The sequence below is a fragment of the Talpa europaea genome (genome assembly GCF_964194135.1).
Source record: "Talpa europaea genome assembly, chromosome: 3".
NCBI lineage: Eukaryota > Metazoa > Chordata > Mammalia > Eulipotyphla > Talpidae > Talpa > Talpa europaea.
In genome coordinates this window covers 25,112,550-25,130,384 of record NC_140069.1, presented here as the reverse complement: position 1 = coordinate 25,130,384, position 17,835 = coordinate 25,112,550, and the positions used below count along the sequence as shown (strand labels likewise).

General features: G+C 39.3%; 1 protein-coding gene across 29 annotated transcripts in view; it reads left to right on the top strand.

The window, feature by feature from the left end:
* The window catches only part of RIMS2 (regulating synaptic membrane exocytosis 2), a gene marked incomplete at its 5' end in the record, with an annotated part of 441,015 nt that extends 433,826 nt beyond the window's left edge, over positions 1-7,189 (top strand). For all 29 annotated transcript variants that reach the window (XM_084229226.1, XM_084229247.1, XM_084229223.1 and 26 more), the window contains 4 exons: positions 4,701-4,813; positions 5,133-5,234; positions 6,275-6,414; positions 6,832-7,189. In XM_084229226.1, coding sequence (XP_084085352.1) covers positions 4,701-4,813; positions 5,133-5,234; positions 6,275-6,414; positions 6,832-7,050 — 574 coding nt within the window. In that variant the 3' untranslated portion in view covers positions 7,051-7,189. The remainder of the gene's footprint in view (positions 1-4,700; positions 4,814-5,132; positions 5,235-6,274; positions 6,415-6,831) is intronic.
* Between the last annotated feature and the right edge of the window lie 10,646 nt (positions 7,190-17,835).

The following is a 17,835-nucleotide window of genomic DNA, read 5'->3' as shown; positions in this document are numbered from 1 at the left end:
ATCCCTTGCCCTACCTGCAAATAATACCTAAAAGCACAAAAATAATAACCACTTCTACCTCACTGCATGAACAGTTCTACCTTTTAAAATCTTTGCTCTAGCAGTTATTACTCAAAAATGTAGAATATTGATGCATACTTAGTTCTACACGGTAACAAACACTTCAGACAAACTTAATGGCCCAAAAGAAATGGCACTAAGGAAGTTGGTGGGCCTTTCTTTTATAGAGTTAGCACGCAGGCTTCCCTTGAATCAGCTGGATCTAAGATATTTTTCAGGCATTTGCATGGCTCTATCACCAGCAACAGATTAATAGTAATTAGCAAGTACAGGTCAATACGTGGGTATGTAAGGGACATTGACAGAGGAGACTGGCTTCCTGGCCTCACTCTGCCAGCACCATGAAAGTGTCCGATGCTACCCACTGTATGTGTAGCCAGTTCACAGATGCATGACTACAGGTGCTACTGGTAGAGCATTGATTATATGCCCTGGGTGTCATTTGCTAGCACAATTATATCAATATAGGAGATGTGTATAGTCTTTTTTAGCATTTATAAGAAAGGTGATGTGGAACACTTGTTAAAATACAATGTTTGGGTTAACTGAATATTTGGAAATTAAAGTTAGGGCAAGTAATATATTTGATGTTAGTGAAGGAAGACAAACAATCCAGTGAAAAATGCAGGCATACTTCATGTTATTGTGCTTTGCTGTGTTGCACTTCCCAGGTATTGGGTTTTTAACAGATTGAAGGTTTGGCAGCCATGGTCAAGCAAGTCTATCATGCCATTTCCAAGAACTCAGATGATGATTAGCCCTTTTTAACAATAAAGTATTTTTTCATTAAGGTATAGGTAATTTTTTTTAAAAGTTACATTTATTTATGCATACAAGAGCTGGGGTATAGGCCAGAGGTGAAGCAGGTGAGAAAATTCACCAGTGACAGAGTGGGGAACAAAACAGGCAGAGTAACTGAAATACACTGCTGAGGGGAGCAGCAGGAGAACCAGGAGAGGTCTGCTGCGCCATGTGGGTATCTCCCTGGCCAGGGATCGAACTCATGCTGCAGTGCCTGCAGACAGCTTTAAAGGTTGTGTCTTAACCCCTTGCACCACCAGGGAGGCCCAAAGTATAGGTACATTGTTTTTAGACATAATGCTATTGCACATCTAATGGACTATGGTATAGTGTGGTTTGTATGAACTGGGAAACAAAAAAAAAAAATTGTATGACTTACTTTATTGCAATTTTGCTTTATTGCAATGTCTCTTAGGTGTGTCTGTACCTGTGCACTGAGTACTTACTGTCGTAAAGTGCCGTGTTCCATACTGTTAGGGTATACAAACGTGTAAACTATATCTTCTGCACTTTATTTTTTTTTATTTAAATAATAAATTTTATTTTTATATTCCCCCATACAATTGCAAACGCCCCATTCTGACCCCAATCCCTCCCCTCCCGCCCCCCACCCCCCAAAAAGTGTCTCTGGTTCATAGTTTTTTAGATGTTCATACTCTTTTTTTAAAAAGATTTCTTTATTATTTATGATTATAAGAACTGGGGTACAGGCCAGAGGTGTGGGAGGTGAGAAGTTCCACCAGAGACAGAACGGGGAACAGAACAGGCAGATAGACCGAACTGTACTGCTAAGGGGAGCAGCAGGCAAGTCAGGAGAGGTCTGCTGCATCATGTGGGTAGCACCCTGGCCGGGGATCGAACTTGCGCTGCAGAGGCTGCAGACAGCTCCACAGCACTGCACTCAACCCCTTGCACCACCAGGGAGGCCCTAGATGTTTGTACTCTTATTGGAAAAATAGGCCAAATACCCATAAATTCATTTGAACAATATTATTGTACCTTCTAGTGTTCAGGCACTGTCCTGTTATTTGGAGATATAAGTCATCCAGGGAGCTAAAAGTAATTAGGGGTTAAGACCCTGGGCTTTATGATTATAGAGGCTTAAGTTCTTATTTATATATGTAGTTTAGAACCTCCAGCAAGTTATTTAATTTTTCTAAGCTTCATTTTAATTCATTGAGCTTAAAATATATTTATTGAGTTCTTGCAATATAGGCATAGTTCTAGGTGCCAAATACATATCAATGAATAAAACAGAAAAAAAATCACTACCCTCGGGCCTCCCCGGTGGCGCAGCGGTTGAGCGTTGGGTTGCGAAGCTGCCTGCAGCCTCTGCAGCGCCGGTTCGATCCCCGGCTGCTCCCCAGCCACCGGAGGAGGGTCCCGCATGGCGCGCAGACCTCTCCTGCCTCCAGCCTCCCGCTGTTCCCTTCAGCAGTGTACTTCGGTCCTTCTGCCTGCTCTGCTCCCCGCTCTGGCTCTGGTGAATTCTCTCACCCTCCCGCGCTTCTGACTGTACCCAGTGCTTGTATAAACAAAACAAACGAACAAACAAATAAATAAATAAACATGCCTCTATAAAAAAAAAATCACTACCCTCGATGAATTTATGGCCTAAAAAATGACAGACAATAAATAAGAAAAATTATTAAAATATATATAAGTGAAAGATTAGTGAAGTATATAATAGACTAGGTAGTACTATTGCTACAGAGAAAAATAAAGCAAGGAAGAGAAATGGTGGAGGGCAGGGATAAGATTTTACGTAGAGTAGCCAGGAAGGGGGCACATTGAGTAAAGGAATTTACAAAGCACATGGATATTTAAGAGAAAAACATTGCAGATTGAAGCAACACTGACTCCTGGAGTCAGGAGCTTGCCGGATATTAGCAGTGGGAAGTAGAGTAAGCCAAGAGTTGTAACATTAAGAATTAAGATCTGGGCCTCCCCGGTGGCGCAGCGGTTGAGCGCTGGGTTGTGAAGCTGCCCGCAGCCTCTGCAGTGCTGGTTCGATCCTGGCTGCTCCCCGGCCACTGGGGGAGGGTCCTGCTTGGCACACAGACCTATCCTGCCACCCGCTGCTCCCCTCAGCAGTGTACTTCAGTCCTTCTGCCTGCTCTGCTCCCCGCTCTGGCTCTGGTGAATTCTCTCACCCTCCCGCGCTTCTGACTGTACCCAGTGCTTGTATAAATAAATAAACAAACAAATAAATAAAAAGCATGCCTCTATAAAAAAAAAATTAGAAGAATTAAGATCTGGGGGCCCAGGTGGACAGCTTGTGTGGTCTTTACATATTGTTGTAAGGGCTTTACTTTTACTGTGAGAGGAATGAGAAATTATGATAAAATACTGAGAAGGGGACTGACAGGATCGGACATCAATTTTAACAGATTACTCTGATTATACAGGGAGGAAAGCAAAGGTGGCAATGGGGAGATCATTCACTCAGAAGGGTGTTGAGATGTAATACAGAAGATAAAAGATGATAACATAGTCCAGAAGGGTAGTGTTAACAACGTCAGATTCTGACTGTATTTTGAAAGTACAGCCAATAAGATGTATTGATGAATTTGGTGTGAGTGATGACAGAAAAAGAGTGTGTTTGTTTGGTAGGGTTGCTACCAAACAGATTGGTCTAAACAGAAATCGATTTTCTCACAGTTCAGGAAGTTGAAGTCCAAGATCTACGTGTTGGGTGGCCTCCGTGTGCTCATGTGGGCTTTCCTCTGTGCGTGCAGACTGGGTATCTATCTATCTCCTCTTGTCATTAAGACAGCAGTCACAGTAGATCCATGCTCTACCCACATGGTTTCATTTGCACTGAATTACTTACATCCAAACAGATATGTGAGGAAGCAGTTAGAATACCAGCCGTGGCCCAAGGAGAGATCCAAACTGGAAATGTCCATCTAGGCATTGTCAACATTGATGGCATTTAAAGCCATGACTGGGTGAGATTTCTGGGGGAATCCAGACCTGTGGACAGGATAAGAGGTCAAAGGATCAAATTCCCAATGTTCGTGGCAGAACTAGCAAAGGAGACTGAGGTAGAGCAGCAAGTGAAGATAACCAGATTAAGAGGCCCAGGAAACAAAGTGGGGGAAACTGCCTCAAGACGGGGGTTAAATGGTGCTGATGTATTAGATTAGATGAGTAAGGGGTGTCAACAGCTGGGTCCACCACTGTGACCATTAGGTATTCGCAATCAGAAATTTTGGTAGAATGGAGGATAATAAAGCAAGGAAGAGAACATGTAAGAAAATTGATCAGAGTTTCAGGGGAGGACGAGAGGAAAGATGAAGACAGCTCATAGCGACAACACTTCCAAGGAGTTTTAAGGAGAGAAATAGGGAGGTAGGTGGAAAGGGAAATGAGTTAAGAAAGTGATTTTTTTTTTTTTAAATGGAAGAAATAACAGCATGTTTATGTGTTGCTGGGAATGACTCAGAACAGTTTCTTCATCTAGAAATCCAGTTAAATAATACATTCTATCTCCTAGCTCAGCTGAGAGGATTGAATATGATAGTGCCTGTCATGGAGTAAGTACTGGGTAGGTACTTAGTGCTCTTGAGAGAAATCACAGCCCCACCCACCAGACCAGGGAAAAAAGGACAGACAGACAGCATTCCCAATCCAATGTGGACAAGATCTTCTGTTAGCAGACATGTGCTGCTGGAGAATAAGGAGGGACAACCATGGAGATGGGCTGTGGTTTTGGAATCCACTTAATAGCAGTGGTAACAATTGCTCTTCCTGCCCAAGGAGAAGGCTAGAAACTTGAGTTACCTGATAGTAAACAGGGATTGAGGGTTTAATCCGATGTGTCATTTTGTTTTTAGCCTAATTTTTCCTGGTGTCCGCTTGGCCTCTGATAGCCAATTCAGCGATTTCCTGGATGGCCTTGGCCCTGCCCAGCTAGTTGGGCGCCAGACTCTGGCTACACCGGCAATGGGTAAGAATTTCTCACTTGGTTTCATTGTGTTTCCTTGAGATTAATATTCACATTTCTGAATTTCATAGGATCTTTCATAATATTATCAGCAAGAATGAGTAGCTTAGATTTTTAACAATCAAAAATTTTCCATTTTTTCTATTTTAATGTATATGCTTTTGAAAGTAAAATATCACTGATGAAATCTTAAATCTATTTGGCTTTAGGAAAGCATATGGGACACGATAAAATGCTGTTAAACCAAGATCTTTGATGCAATCATTTTTCTCACTGCATTTGTATATTAAGGCCTATTTTTTTCATCCTCACATGCCATTAGGTGACATTCAAGTAGGAATGATGGACAAAAAGGGACAGTTGGAGGTGGAAATCATTCGGGCCCGAGGCCTTGTTGTAAAACCAGGTTCCAAGACACTGCCAGGTAAAAACAGAAGATTCTTCTACTATTGTTCGTAATCCACACTTTTCAATTTGAATGAAGAATGGTTGTGATTAGATGTTGAAAATTTTGTCTAGGTAATCAAGGATCCTAATGAGTCAATTAGTATCTTCCTCGAGATTTCAAGAGAGACTGCTATGGTATAAAAGAGAGAGGGGAACTATTACACGTTTTTATCACGATGTCACATATTTTAGACTGAAATGTCATTATAATCTAAAATGTTTAGAACCATGGAAATTGTCACAGATGCCAGGTGCATTGTGCAGAGGCGTCTAGAACATCGGACCTAACATATAGAACAATTAATTATTAAGGATTTGGAAACTTGGTTTCTTGCCTCAGCACCTCCACTGACTGAATTCTAATTTTGAATCTCTTAACTTCTCTATCCTTGCAGAAATTCTAAATTATAATATATATTACCTATTGTACAACCTTGCAGTGGTGATTAAGGCAATTGTATTTCTAAAGGTCTTGGAGCTAGTCAACCCATGCTGCTATAAAGAATATAATTCATACAAGCATAAAAATGATTTTATAAAGTATCTGTCAGATAGATTTCAAGCCATAATTCAGTGTCTCTCCCCGGATCATTTGAACATATTGCATCAAGCCCACACCACCACCAATAAACAAGCCCTTTTGAGTGGTAAACAGATGATTTGTAGGGAAGAGTATATCAAACAATAGAGTTTCTTTATATGTAAACATGTTTAATTAGATTTAAGTGTTAATAAATGACAGCTTTAGTAGAACCTCTCTCAAGTTTTGCTGGAGACGGAAGCGTTATACTTTGTTTAGTACTGTGTATAAATCTAAATAAACAGTTGATGGTAAAATAGTAACCATGGTCTAAACTCCCTGCATGGCTGAGAGTTATCAGTTGTTTATCTAATGATTTTGACACAATGTGGAAAGGCCAGTGACTGATGGCTGACTCTTGCAGTCTACGATTAAGGTATTGTGGATATGACCTGTGAGCTGGGCCGCAACTCATCGTTTAATGTTTCTTTCCCAAGCACCGTATGTAAAGGTGTACCTACTAGATAACGGAGTCTGCATAGCCAAAAAGAAAACAAAAGTGGCAAGAAAAACGCTGGAACCTCTTTACCAGCAGCTATTATCCTTTGAAGAGAGTCCCCAAGGAAAAGTTTTACAGGTATTTACTGAATTATTTAGCTCATACAGAAGAAAGTGTTTTCACGTTGTCAAACCTTATACCCAGCATTTTTTCTTACCACATTCTTTTTTGTTCCTCACAGCTGAGATTCTTTGGAAACCTTCCCAGGCAGTGGCCAGTGCTATAAAACTATCAACACTAATGTTTCCTTTAAAGTAGACTATAGCCTTGCAAACCCCAATCACATATACATTCTGATCTCCCTGGACTGTTTAAGATCTTGACACCCATCCCAGTAGAGTTTTCCCCTAATGTACCTTTAGATTTTGATAGTAACAGAAAATTATATTGAACTTGATGTTTGATGTCAGCACATTAACTGAAGGTGTTTCAGTTTACACGCCTTTGTTCCTGTGGTTATACTGACATTACTCTCCTTTTTTATTTTGCCAACAGATCATCGTCTGGGGAGATTATGGCCGCATGGATCACAAATCCTTCATGGGCGTGGCCCAGATACTGTTAGATGAACTGGAGCTCTCCAATATGGTGATTGGATGGTTCAAACTTTTCCCCCCTTCCTCCCTAGTAGATCCAACGTTGGCCCCTCTTACAAGAAGAGCTTCCCAATCATCTCTGGAAAGTTCCACCGGACCTTCTTACTCTCGTTCATAGCAGCTGTAAAACTGTTGTCATAGCAACCAGCGTTACAAAAAAAAAAAAAAAAAAACACAGGTCGCAAACCCTGGTAACACTGCATGCTTAATGTTGTGTCTTCTGGGCCTGTTTCTAGGGATATAAAGCGATCCTGTGTTCTCAGAGGAAGTTGCACACATTGTGCCCTACAGAAGGCCCTCAGGTGAAAGAGAAGAGCTATGAAGAACTATCAGGTGTGGAGTTCAGTAACACTCAAGTTTTGGTCTAATCTGAAGCCATGGATTAATCTCAAAGAATCAGTCAGTTTCATGCAACAAAAGCCCTTTTCAATGGCACCTTTATATTTTTATCGTTCCTTTTTTCTTCATTTCTCTGATCCCAAAGCCCTGTTATGCCACAGAAATGGAGCTATACCGCCATTAAGCCATGTTACAAGTCAAGGAGTGAAGTTCTGGGAAGCATCAGGTCAAAAGCAAGAGACCAAAGAAGTGGTCTGGGACAAAGCGTCAGCCCTCCTCTGGATGATGACCGGGAGTAACCAGCCCGGGTGACCAGTGCCAGCTTCGGAGCTCCAGCAGGCATGTCGCTCACTAGTGCCAGGAAGTGCTGGATTCTGAAAGACACAATTCTGTGGCTATACTGTACTGAATGAAATTAAAGAAACCTTTTTTGCATGGACACAGATTAGCTGAATACTTAAATTATTTTCTTGGGGCTGCAACTTGCAAAAAAAAAAGAATAAAAATCAGCCATTTTCAACAATTTATATTATTTTTAAAAATTAAATTTCACTAGTGCATGGTTTTAAAAAGGGGAGAGAATGCAACAGGGTGATACAAAGACACACCATGTTTATTCTTTAAACTAACCATAGTCTGTGTTTTGGCAGACATTACAGAGGAAAATACTTTCTAGAAGATACTTAAAATTCTCTTTATGTGACAAATAAGTATAATATATTCCATTTATTTCCATGTTAAATATACAAAACTGATGAAGTTCAGTATGTGCAAATTGTTCACGTCTTTCTTCTTCGATATCTCACTTTTTGTGTTCTCCCTCTTTTAATCTTTTATTTTCTTTCTCCCTACCAGAGTGAACATTATACTAAAAAATAACAAATTTAGACCCTATATTTGATTCAGAGCTGTGGAAGCTTCTGAATTTATGAATTTCTCAAGGGAAAAAAAAATCTAAGAGCTTTCTTTATTTCAAGCATGTTGAAAAGGATTTTGCAACATGACTTGGGAGTACATTAAAGTCAGTCAGCATGTGTTTGATAAAGAAGATATTTGAACTTTTGCAATTTATTGTACAGTGCATGGTAATTTTAGTTTCACCTTCAAATTTCAGTTTTACAGGAAAATCCTAAAATCATGTGGCCATTGTAATGTCCAATAAATTTGTTTTTAGCACCAGCATTATTCATACAGAGGTCAAAGTATTATTTCTAGAAGGTTTTAGGTTCTGTTTTTTAATCAATTAAAGCAGTTTCTTTAGCCAGTTTCCATTTACTATGTGACTAGAAAACAATGGTAAAATTTTGAAGCTCTGAAACACAGGGCTGTTTATTAATTCATTTTTCTGTAGTAAAATTCAATTTTTCAGAAATTATATTTCTAAAGAAATACAGCAAACATAAATTTGCAACAGATAATTTGAAGCTCCAATTTTTAGGTGACTCCAAGTCAGTCTGCCTATTAATAGTTCTTTGATGCCATCACCAAAAGTCCGCACGCATCCCCCAATGTCAAGCCCCTGCCTTTGGCTTTACAGACACTTATTACCATTGGGTGGTGCTGCAGGTCAAATTTCTTTTAAGTTCCCCCATTTAGAAGCAAAGTCACTGGTTAATGTAACAAACCTCCCACACTCTCTGATTCTTTATGTACATGCTGATACCACATTCTTGGAGGTTGAGTTTATTTTTACAATTTATTTCTACATACCATTTGTTTAAGTCAAGGCCATGCACAAAAATTGCTTTCCATTTTGCTTTTTTTTTTTTTTTTCCACTTGAAATTCAGTGCTGATCATCAAAAACTATCATGCTTGATATGGTGCAAAAGTTAAAATGAGTATCACTAAAAATGCCTTCTCTTTATGTGGTGCAATATGAAATATACCGAGACTGTGTCTTGACGTTCTGTGATCTACGATGGACCCAGGTAAAGTCATTAAAAGATCGAATACAACTTTATTAAAATAATTTAGACACTTGTGTACCAGCAACAAATTGACTTAATAGACCTATCCTGTCTTTACTCTCCCTTAGAATAAACGTTTACCATTTTCCTGATATTAAGATGCAGTCACATAATCTTTTGTGCATATTCCTATATAAATTATTTCTAATTTTAATAAGAAGGACATGACTGTATGGAATATTTGTACATACTTGTCATTATGCAGTATTTATTTAAAATTGGTGTATTTTTTTTTTTATTTTCACACGTCTGCACCTCAACTTGTGGTTTAGTCATGTAAATAGCACTATTCCAGTGACCACTGCTGCCCTGTATATAGTATGTTTTAAAAGTAAAGGGAATTCCAGTTGCGAAAAAAAAGAGGGGCAGATTAGTCCTGTAATGAACACCAACAATGTAAATCAAATTCATTCTGGTGATGGTATTTAACACTTTAAATAAAACATTTTCTTTACAGACGTGGTATGCCTGACTTTCTCTGACTTCTCTTTGCCCCACATGTCCCTAAGCTCATTACCTAAACTCACACATCACATAAAGGCAGCAAATTCATTTTTTCCTACCTCTCAGTAACAGGAGCAGACTGCTGGTCTTTGCAAATAACCTTCAATATCCTTTAAACTGTCTTTAAAGTACCGAAGGATTTCTGCTCATCATTAAAAGTTGCTACTATAAGAAAAGGTGGCTTTTCTGGATTGAGGTGCTTTCTGATGAAATGATTGAGCAGCTCACAGATTTTTGACTGAGACATGAGATTTCTGAGTCAGTGTGGCCTCCATCAATAGCAGAGTCCTAGAGAATCAGGGACAGGGACAGGCTCTGCCATTCCCCACCTAAAGGTGGCGAAGGTGGCAGTGGGCTTTCCTCTGTGTTTCCGTGGGTATTAGTTTTGCTTTGTGTGCTGGGAGGGTGCCTTTTTGATTGGGAGACCTGTCATACCACAATTTGTCTCGGGATTGACTTATATAATGTGAGTGAATGGGTGAGAGGGTATCGCCCTATCCTCGTAAGGCACTTCCTCAAGCTGGGAGAAAGAACCCTAGCAGAGTACCAATGGAAGCTCCCCTTGTTCTAAAGTTAAGAACTAGCTTGGATTAATTAAAAATCCAACCAAAATGCATACCTACTTCTCTTTCCATTTCTTCCATTTCCAAGTTCCAGCCCAGTTCCCCATATATATCCCTGTTATTCTTCATTATTCAATATACACTGTCTAGTCAAGTGAGGTATTTCTTTGCTGTTCATATACTCAGGTTATTAAAGTCTCCTTGCCTTTCTTATAGCCCTCTCCTGAAAAGACCTTCTAAAAATGATGTTAGTCCCTTCCTACAACTCCCAGCTCAGGACTGAACACTTCCTTAGCAGTTCCTGACTAAACCCTAATATGACTGCCTTCGACACCAACACCATCACTTTTCCAGAGACTCCAGTGGCCAAAGCTCCACAAGCAACAATAAAGAACATGGCCATCCCTCTTGTAAGGACTGTGAGAGAATGGGTGGAGAAATCATCAAAACTGCCTGGACTGACTAAACTTTAACGTTCTGTGCACGTAAAAATCTTGTGTTCAACATGTCTGTCTCCAGTCCTTCAGCTCCTGATGCCCTCAGCATCCTGCTGGCATCTGTAGACCGAGTAAACAAGTCCACACACCCACCTTTGGTTTGTGAACAGTGAATTGAAAAGCGATATGCAAGAGGAAATCTAAATCAATCCCTGAAACTCTTCCATGGGGTCCAAATATTGAATTTCTCTGGCATTCACTACCTGACCCAGGAAATAAGGAATTTGAATTAGATCTTCTCTCATTAAATCAACACTTTGACTAATGTGTAAGCTCCTTCAGGGAAGAGACATGTCTATATTTTTCTCTTCTATATTCTCAGTACCAAGAGAGATGCATGACATACAGATGCTCAATAAATATCTGCCAAATTAATGAATATTTATGTAGTCCTTGCTATTTTTGAGAGACTATTCTAGGCATTGTAGTGAACAAAACAACATGGTCCTGTCCTCGTGGATCTTTCGTTCTAAGGAAGACACACAGTGGATAAAAATTAGACGTGTGAAAACTCCTAAAGAGAAGACCCTGGATACTAAGGAAGCATCAGCAAAACATTTTAATTCTGTCAAGAGAGGTTGGTGTCTTAAAAGGAAAAAAAAAAAAGTATTCAATAGGAAATGACAGCAATGGGAGGTGGGAGTGAGGTAAAAAATACTCTGGGCAGAGAGAACAGCAGATCAGGAATTGAGCAGAGTGGACCATGACTGTGCCATTCTTATAATCTAGGATCTAATAACCACAAGTACATGGAAAGCACTTGTGAGTGAATCAATAAACAACCAAATACTGATTTCTGCAACACTGGTTATTTCTTGAACTATTGAGTTATGTTGAAAAGCTAGTTTCCATTTAAATTTGGTATGAGATCAGTCTGTAAGTGAAATACTGATAAGGGCTCATCCGCTGTAAGTTTGTATTTGAAATAGTTCTCAGGTGGACTCTGAGAACCGAGTCGTTAATTTCAGTTGTCTTTGAACATAATCCTATACTCGCACAACACCTAGGTCAGGATTGCGTCTGCCTCAGCACTCGTAGGAGCCAATAGCTAACCTTCATGGGTGAATAGCACTTTCAACTATTCTCAGAAAGATTACTGTCATCAAATGAAAAATTCCTGAAGCCTGAAATTTATGTTTATAGCTTGCGTGTGATTAGACTCCTATAGTGTTCTTAACACTATTTGCATACCACTTACTGTCACTATGTTTGGGAAAGAGGACCATTTTGTTTAGCATGCTTCCTTTTTGTTCTATCCATATTAACCCTCATGAGACCTGCAATTGTCTAACTAATCCCATTCTGGTTCCAACTGGTTGTATCGGGGTGCAGACTCTCGAACTGGGTCAGTCTATACTGTCTCTTGTGGAAATGTATTATTTTTGGTTTGGTTTTGCCTTGATGCCAAAGAGGCTGTCCATCTCCAGTGACAGAAACTTTTAAACAGACTAAAAAGGAAAGGGGCTGACGATTGTTTTCTGATATATGATGAAAGCTGAATTAAGACAGAAGAAAGCAAATAAGCCGAGCAGAGGTAGGAAATGAGAGAGTCCTGTGGCGTTCATACTCTTGCTTCCATTATGACTGAGACTCAGCTGTACTCTTATTCTTCCAAGAGATCTGATACATTCTAGTTTTACTTAATTGGATTCCTGCTACCTGAAGTTATGAGTCCTCATTAATACATTTAGCCAAAGACACGTCTGATGGAATTGTAGCATCTTGAAGGAGTCCTTGAGGTCCCATAGGACAATCTCATGGTATTAAAGCCCTAAGAGCTGGCCACCCAGGCTTTACTTGGCAAAAATAAACTCTGCAATGCAGTCCTTTTCATAGTTTCTAACAGAATCGTCTTCCTAACACTGAGCCCAAATCTCTCGTCCAGTATTTTCCTTGGACTAGCATTACTATGTAGAATTGCAAAGCAAAAGTTTGATCCCTCTTTTACTTGAGAGTCCTTCAAATATTTTAAGTTAACTTATCTCACTTTCCTCAACTCTTCATCTCACTTTCCTCAACTCTTCAAAAGCAGAATAGTAAGTTGGTTCAAAGTACCTGTTCTAGTTACAAATGCCAGAATTCAAATATACGCTCAATAGCCATATAAATTTGAATGAACCATATATAAATACCCAGAAGTGGAATGTCTGGGTCATATGGTATTTCTATTCTTAATAGTTTGAAGAATCTCCCTACTGTTTCCATCTAGTTGCAGCAATTTGCTTTTCCATCACAAGTGTACAAGGGTTGCCTTTGCTCCACATTCTTTGCAACACATGCTTATTTCTTATCTTTCTGATAAGAGGCATCCTTATAGGTATGATGTGATTTCTCATTTGGTTTTGATTTGTGAGCGATTTTTTTTTTAATTGTACTCTATTGACTAGTTCCTGGCTGTGCCACTTATTCAGTGATAACTCTTGACAATGTCATTTATATTCTCTGAATCTCACTACCCATACCTGCAAAATAGGGATAATAAAACTACTCAATTCATTTGGCTGTCATGGGGGATTAATGGAGAGTATGTATATAAAATGTATATAGCATTCCCAGCACCATGTGTGGTATAAAGTAAGTGTTTACAAATGCTAACTATTGAGCGCATAAGTGACCGATTACAATGTCTAGAAAACCATTTTATTCTTTGTCCGGCTGTCTCATCTAAGGAAGTCCTAACAAAATCCTCCTATGGAAGCAAACAGTTGCTTCTGTAATTTAAGGCCAAGCTGGGCATCCGATGTTGAATTTGAAGGTAATTCTGCTGAGTGCCCTAATAGCAGACCTTGTCTAATCTTTCCTAGAGATGAATGCACCCCAGAAGATCAGCTATCCTCTGTCCAGGGCTGCATAAAAGAAAGATCCCAGCTTATGGCCTTCTCAGAAGGGGACAGCTGGGCAGACTGAACTGGGACATCATCCAAAAGACAGGCCCTTAAAATATGCTGAAAGAGTTCACTCTATAGGGACTGACTGTGTATGCTGGAGTGTCAGAAGCAGAGGAAGTCTCAGCTTCTGGAAGATAACATGAGGTGAGAGCAGGACAGCCTCAGACTCTGCATAGGCAGATGCTTGAGTTCCTTATCACAGAGCTTCTCTACTTGTTTCCTAATCCAGAAACAGGTCAGACCCTGCTCTAATTCTCACCTCCAGAGTGGACTCCCCTGTCATTGGTCTGACTGTGGGCTGCCAAGAACAGGCTTCTTGGGTGGCTACCCCAGGACAGCAGGAGCCCTGCAGGCTGCAATGGGGCCCTGGCAATGTGCTGAAGTCCCTAAATCCTGAAACAGTGAGGCCTCGGGCCCGAGCAGGAGTGATGAACAGCACGGCAGTGAGAAGCTGAGTCTGCCTGACATTCAGCAGCCTCCCTTAGCACATCTCAGGCTGCTGCTGGAGAAATAATGGAAGTTGTGGGAAAAGGTATGTGTTGCTTCTTTCATTCGTGATTTGTTATAGCCAAGAACATCGTGTGCAATCACCCATGAAGCTTTTATAAGTTACTGATGTCTTAGTTAAAAAAAAACTCCAAACAAAAAAACTCCAGTGCTCTGCTGGGATGGGAGAGAAAGGTGGCAGCTGGGAGGTTGACTCATTGTGAAGGTTCTGAGTTTCTACGAGGACTGAGCACTCAAAGCTGACAATCCAGTCAAACTTTAGCTACAAATTTGGCACCTAAAGACAGCTAGAGAAATAATCCAAGCCTGCAACCAAAAATCTAGCTCTTCGGGGCTTTCTCGGAGAGGAGAAGCATTAGGATACAACACATAGTCTCAAGTCAGAATCATTTAGTAAACAGATCCTTAAATATGCAGGGATCACCCTACTTCCAAGTGGACTGCAAAGGGCCTCCCTGAAAATGACCAGACTGTATACTTCTGTCCCTGCTGAAGTGTGTGTCAGCTGCAGGAACAGATATATACTAGACAGGAGCATAGAGGAAGGATCGGTTAATTTTCCTTAGCAAGGTTGCCTAAAGGAGATGAGCTTTTCTGTTCATTGCTGACTTACTCTTTCTCATCACTAGGTAGAGGCACATAATGACCACTTCAAAGAATATGGGGAGTTTAAATAACAAAAGAAATGACCCTATCCAACACAACCCAGGATATAGTAAGTACTCAACCAGTTATTTTCAGTTTCAAATAGGAATTGCATTCAGTCATAGGGAACATCAGTAAAATACCTCTTTTTTCTTTAAGGTTATTTCCCGTAGCTCAGTGCCTGCTGTCAAGGCTATATTCTAAGGGAGAATAAAAAAGAGAGGAAGAGCGAAAATCACCATTCTTGTAGAGAACTATCTTTAAAGCTTTCCGAGAGCTCTTGCCCAAGATTTCTAGTTTGTTTGCTTTTTTAAGATTTATTTATTCATACAAGAACTGGGGTGCAGGCCAGATGCGCAGGAGAGGGAGAGGATTCACCAGAGACAGAGTGGGAAGCAGAACAGGCAGACGAACGAAATACACTGCCAGCGGATGAGGCAGGAGAGGTCTGCCGTGCCATTTGGGTATCTCCCTGGACGGCCAGGAATTGAACCTGTGCGGTTGAGGCTGTGGACAGCTTCACAGCGCTGCGCTCAACCTGTTGCACCACCTGGGAGGCCCCCAAGATTTCTAGCCTTGAAGGGGGGATTGTTTCACACCATGTAGTATGATGCTACCTGTCAGCTTTTGTAGGTGTTCTTCCTAATATTGAGGAAGTTCACAGTTATCCTTAATTTGCTGGGAGTTTTTGTCAGGGATGCAAGTTCAGTTTTGTCGCATGCTTTTCTACTTCTATTAAGATGTTTACCTGGTGTTTCTCTTATACTCTGTTAATGTCATGAATTACAATGATTTTCCATTATTAAAACATCTGAACATTTTGGAAAAAAAACAATTGGATGGTGATGTCTTGTGCTGTATGTGTTGCTGAATTCATTTTGATAATATTTTGCTAAGGATTTCTGCATATATATTCATGGTCTTTAATATTCTTTCTTTGTAATGTGTTTGTCAAGTTGGTATCTGGATTATGATGGCCTCATGAAAAACTGATTGGAGAGTATTCCTTTCTCTTCTGTTTTCTGAATGAACTTGTGTAAAACTGGTGTTACTTTGTTCTGAAATATTTGATAGAATTCGCCAGTGAAACCACGTAGGTCTGGAATCTTTTTTGTGGGAATTTTTTTTTTTAAAAGATTTATTTATTTATTTATTTATCTATCTATTTATTTATTTATCTATTTATTTATTTATTTGTTTATTTGTACAAGCACTGGGTACAGTCAGAAGCGCGGGAGGGTGAGAGAATTCACCAGAGCCAGAGCAGGGAGCAGAGCAGGCAGAAGGACTGAAGCACACTGCTGAGGGGAGTAGCGAGCGGTAGGAGAGGTCTGAGCGCCATGTGGGACCCTCCTCCTGTGGCAGGGGAGCAACCAGGGATCGGACCTGCGCTGCAGAGGCTGCGGGCAGCTTCGCAACTGAGCGCTCAACCACTGCGCCACTGGGGAGGCCCTTTGTGGGAAAATTTTGACCGTAAACTAGTCTAATAAATAAACGGCTTTTAAAAATCTGTCATGTTTTTTAGAGTTTTGTTAATTTATGCAATTTGTCAAATTTTCCATTAAAAGCATATTTATAATATTTGTGCCATCCGTTTCTAAAGAATTTGAAACAATGACCCCTTCATTTACCTCTAATATTGATAATTTTCTCTTTCTTGATTAGTCTTGCTAAGCGTTGGTCAATTTTGTTAATCTTCAACATACCAATTCTTGACTTTATTATATTTCTCTATTTTTGTTTCTATTTCACTGATTTCTGCTTTTCATTATTTTAAATATTCCAAATAAATATTTTAATTGCTTTGATTTTGATTTATTCTTTGTCTAGATTCTTAAGTTGGAAGCTTAGATCATTGATTTCAAGCCTTTCTATTTTAGTGACATGCTTCTGAGATGTGATCTTATGCCTCTGAATCATAGACAACGCTATAAACCGAAGCAATTTCAATAAAAACACTTAAAAAAAACCTTTCCATTTATTTTTTACATTCCCTTAAATAAAAGAGTTCTCAATGTGCCGAGTAGGAAATCTCTTATTACATGTGTTTGTTTGTTATTCTATATACAGTTAAACCTTTATCCTTTTCTAATACACTTCTCATAGATTTCCTTTTAAACACTGTTCTGGCTACAGCTCAAAAAGGTTAGCATATTTCATTATCATTCAACTAAAATGTCTAGTCATGCCTGTGATTACTCATTGGATCTAATAGCTTTTCAGAAGTAGACTAATCCCAAACACCCTAGAACTTTCTAGGTCTCTTGATGTTGATTCCTCACTTAATTCAATTTGACCAGAAAACAAACGAAAATTTCCTCTTTTTTATATTTGTCAGGACATTTTTTTATTGCATATTGAATATCTTGGTGAACATTCCCAGTGCACTTGTAAAGAACATTCTGCAGCTGTTGGTGTAGTGTTAGCATTCTATAAATATTAATGAGATCAAATGGGTAGATGTTATCTTTAAAGTATCCTATACCCTTATTGATTGTCTAACTATCAGGTACTGAGAGAGAGGTAATAAAATCTTAACTACATCTAGGTGTGCCAGTTTTTTCCTTTAATTCTTTCAGGTTAATTTTTCCTTCATGTGTTTGGAAACTGCTGTTAATTGCATAACGTACATCATTGTGACATCTTTTTGATGAATTAGACTGTTCATCATTATGCAATACCCTTTTATCACTGATAATATTCCTTATCTGGGATTTTATTTGTATTAAAATATTTAAACACCAGTCTTCTTATGCTTATGGTTTCCATCCTTCAACTTACCTGTGCAAGTTTATTTAAACTGTATGTCTGTCTTTTTTAGGTAGCATACAGGTTAGTTTTTGCTTTTTAAATCTAGTGTGTTAGTTTCTGCCATTTAATTATAATGTTTAATTGTAATGTAATTTAATTGTAATGTTTAATTTATTCACATTTAGTACTATTATTAATATGTTTAGGTTTAAGTGTAACTCTGGATATTCATCTCTAAGTT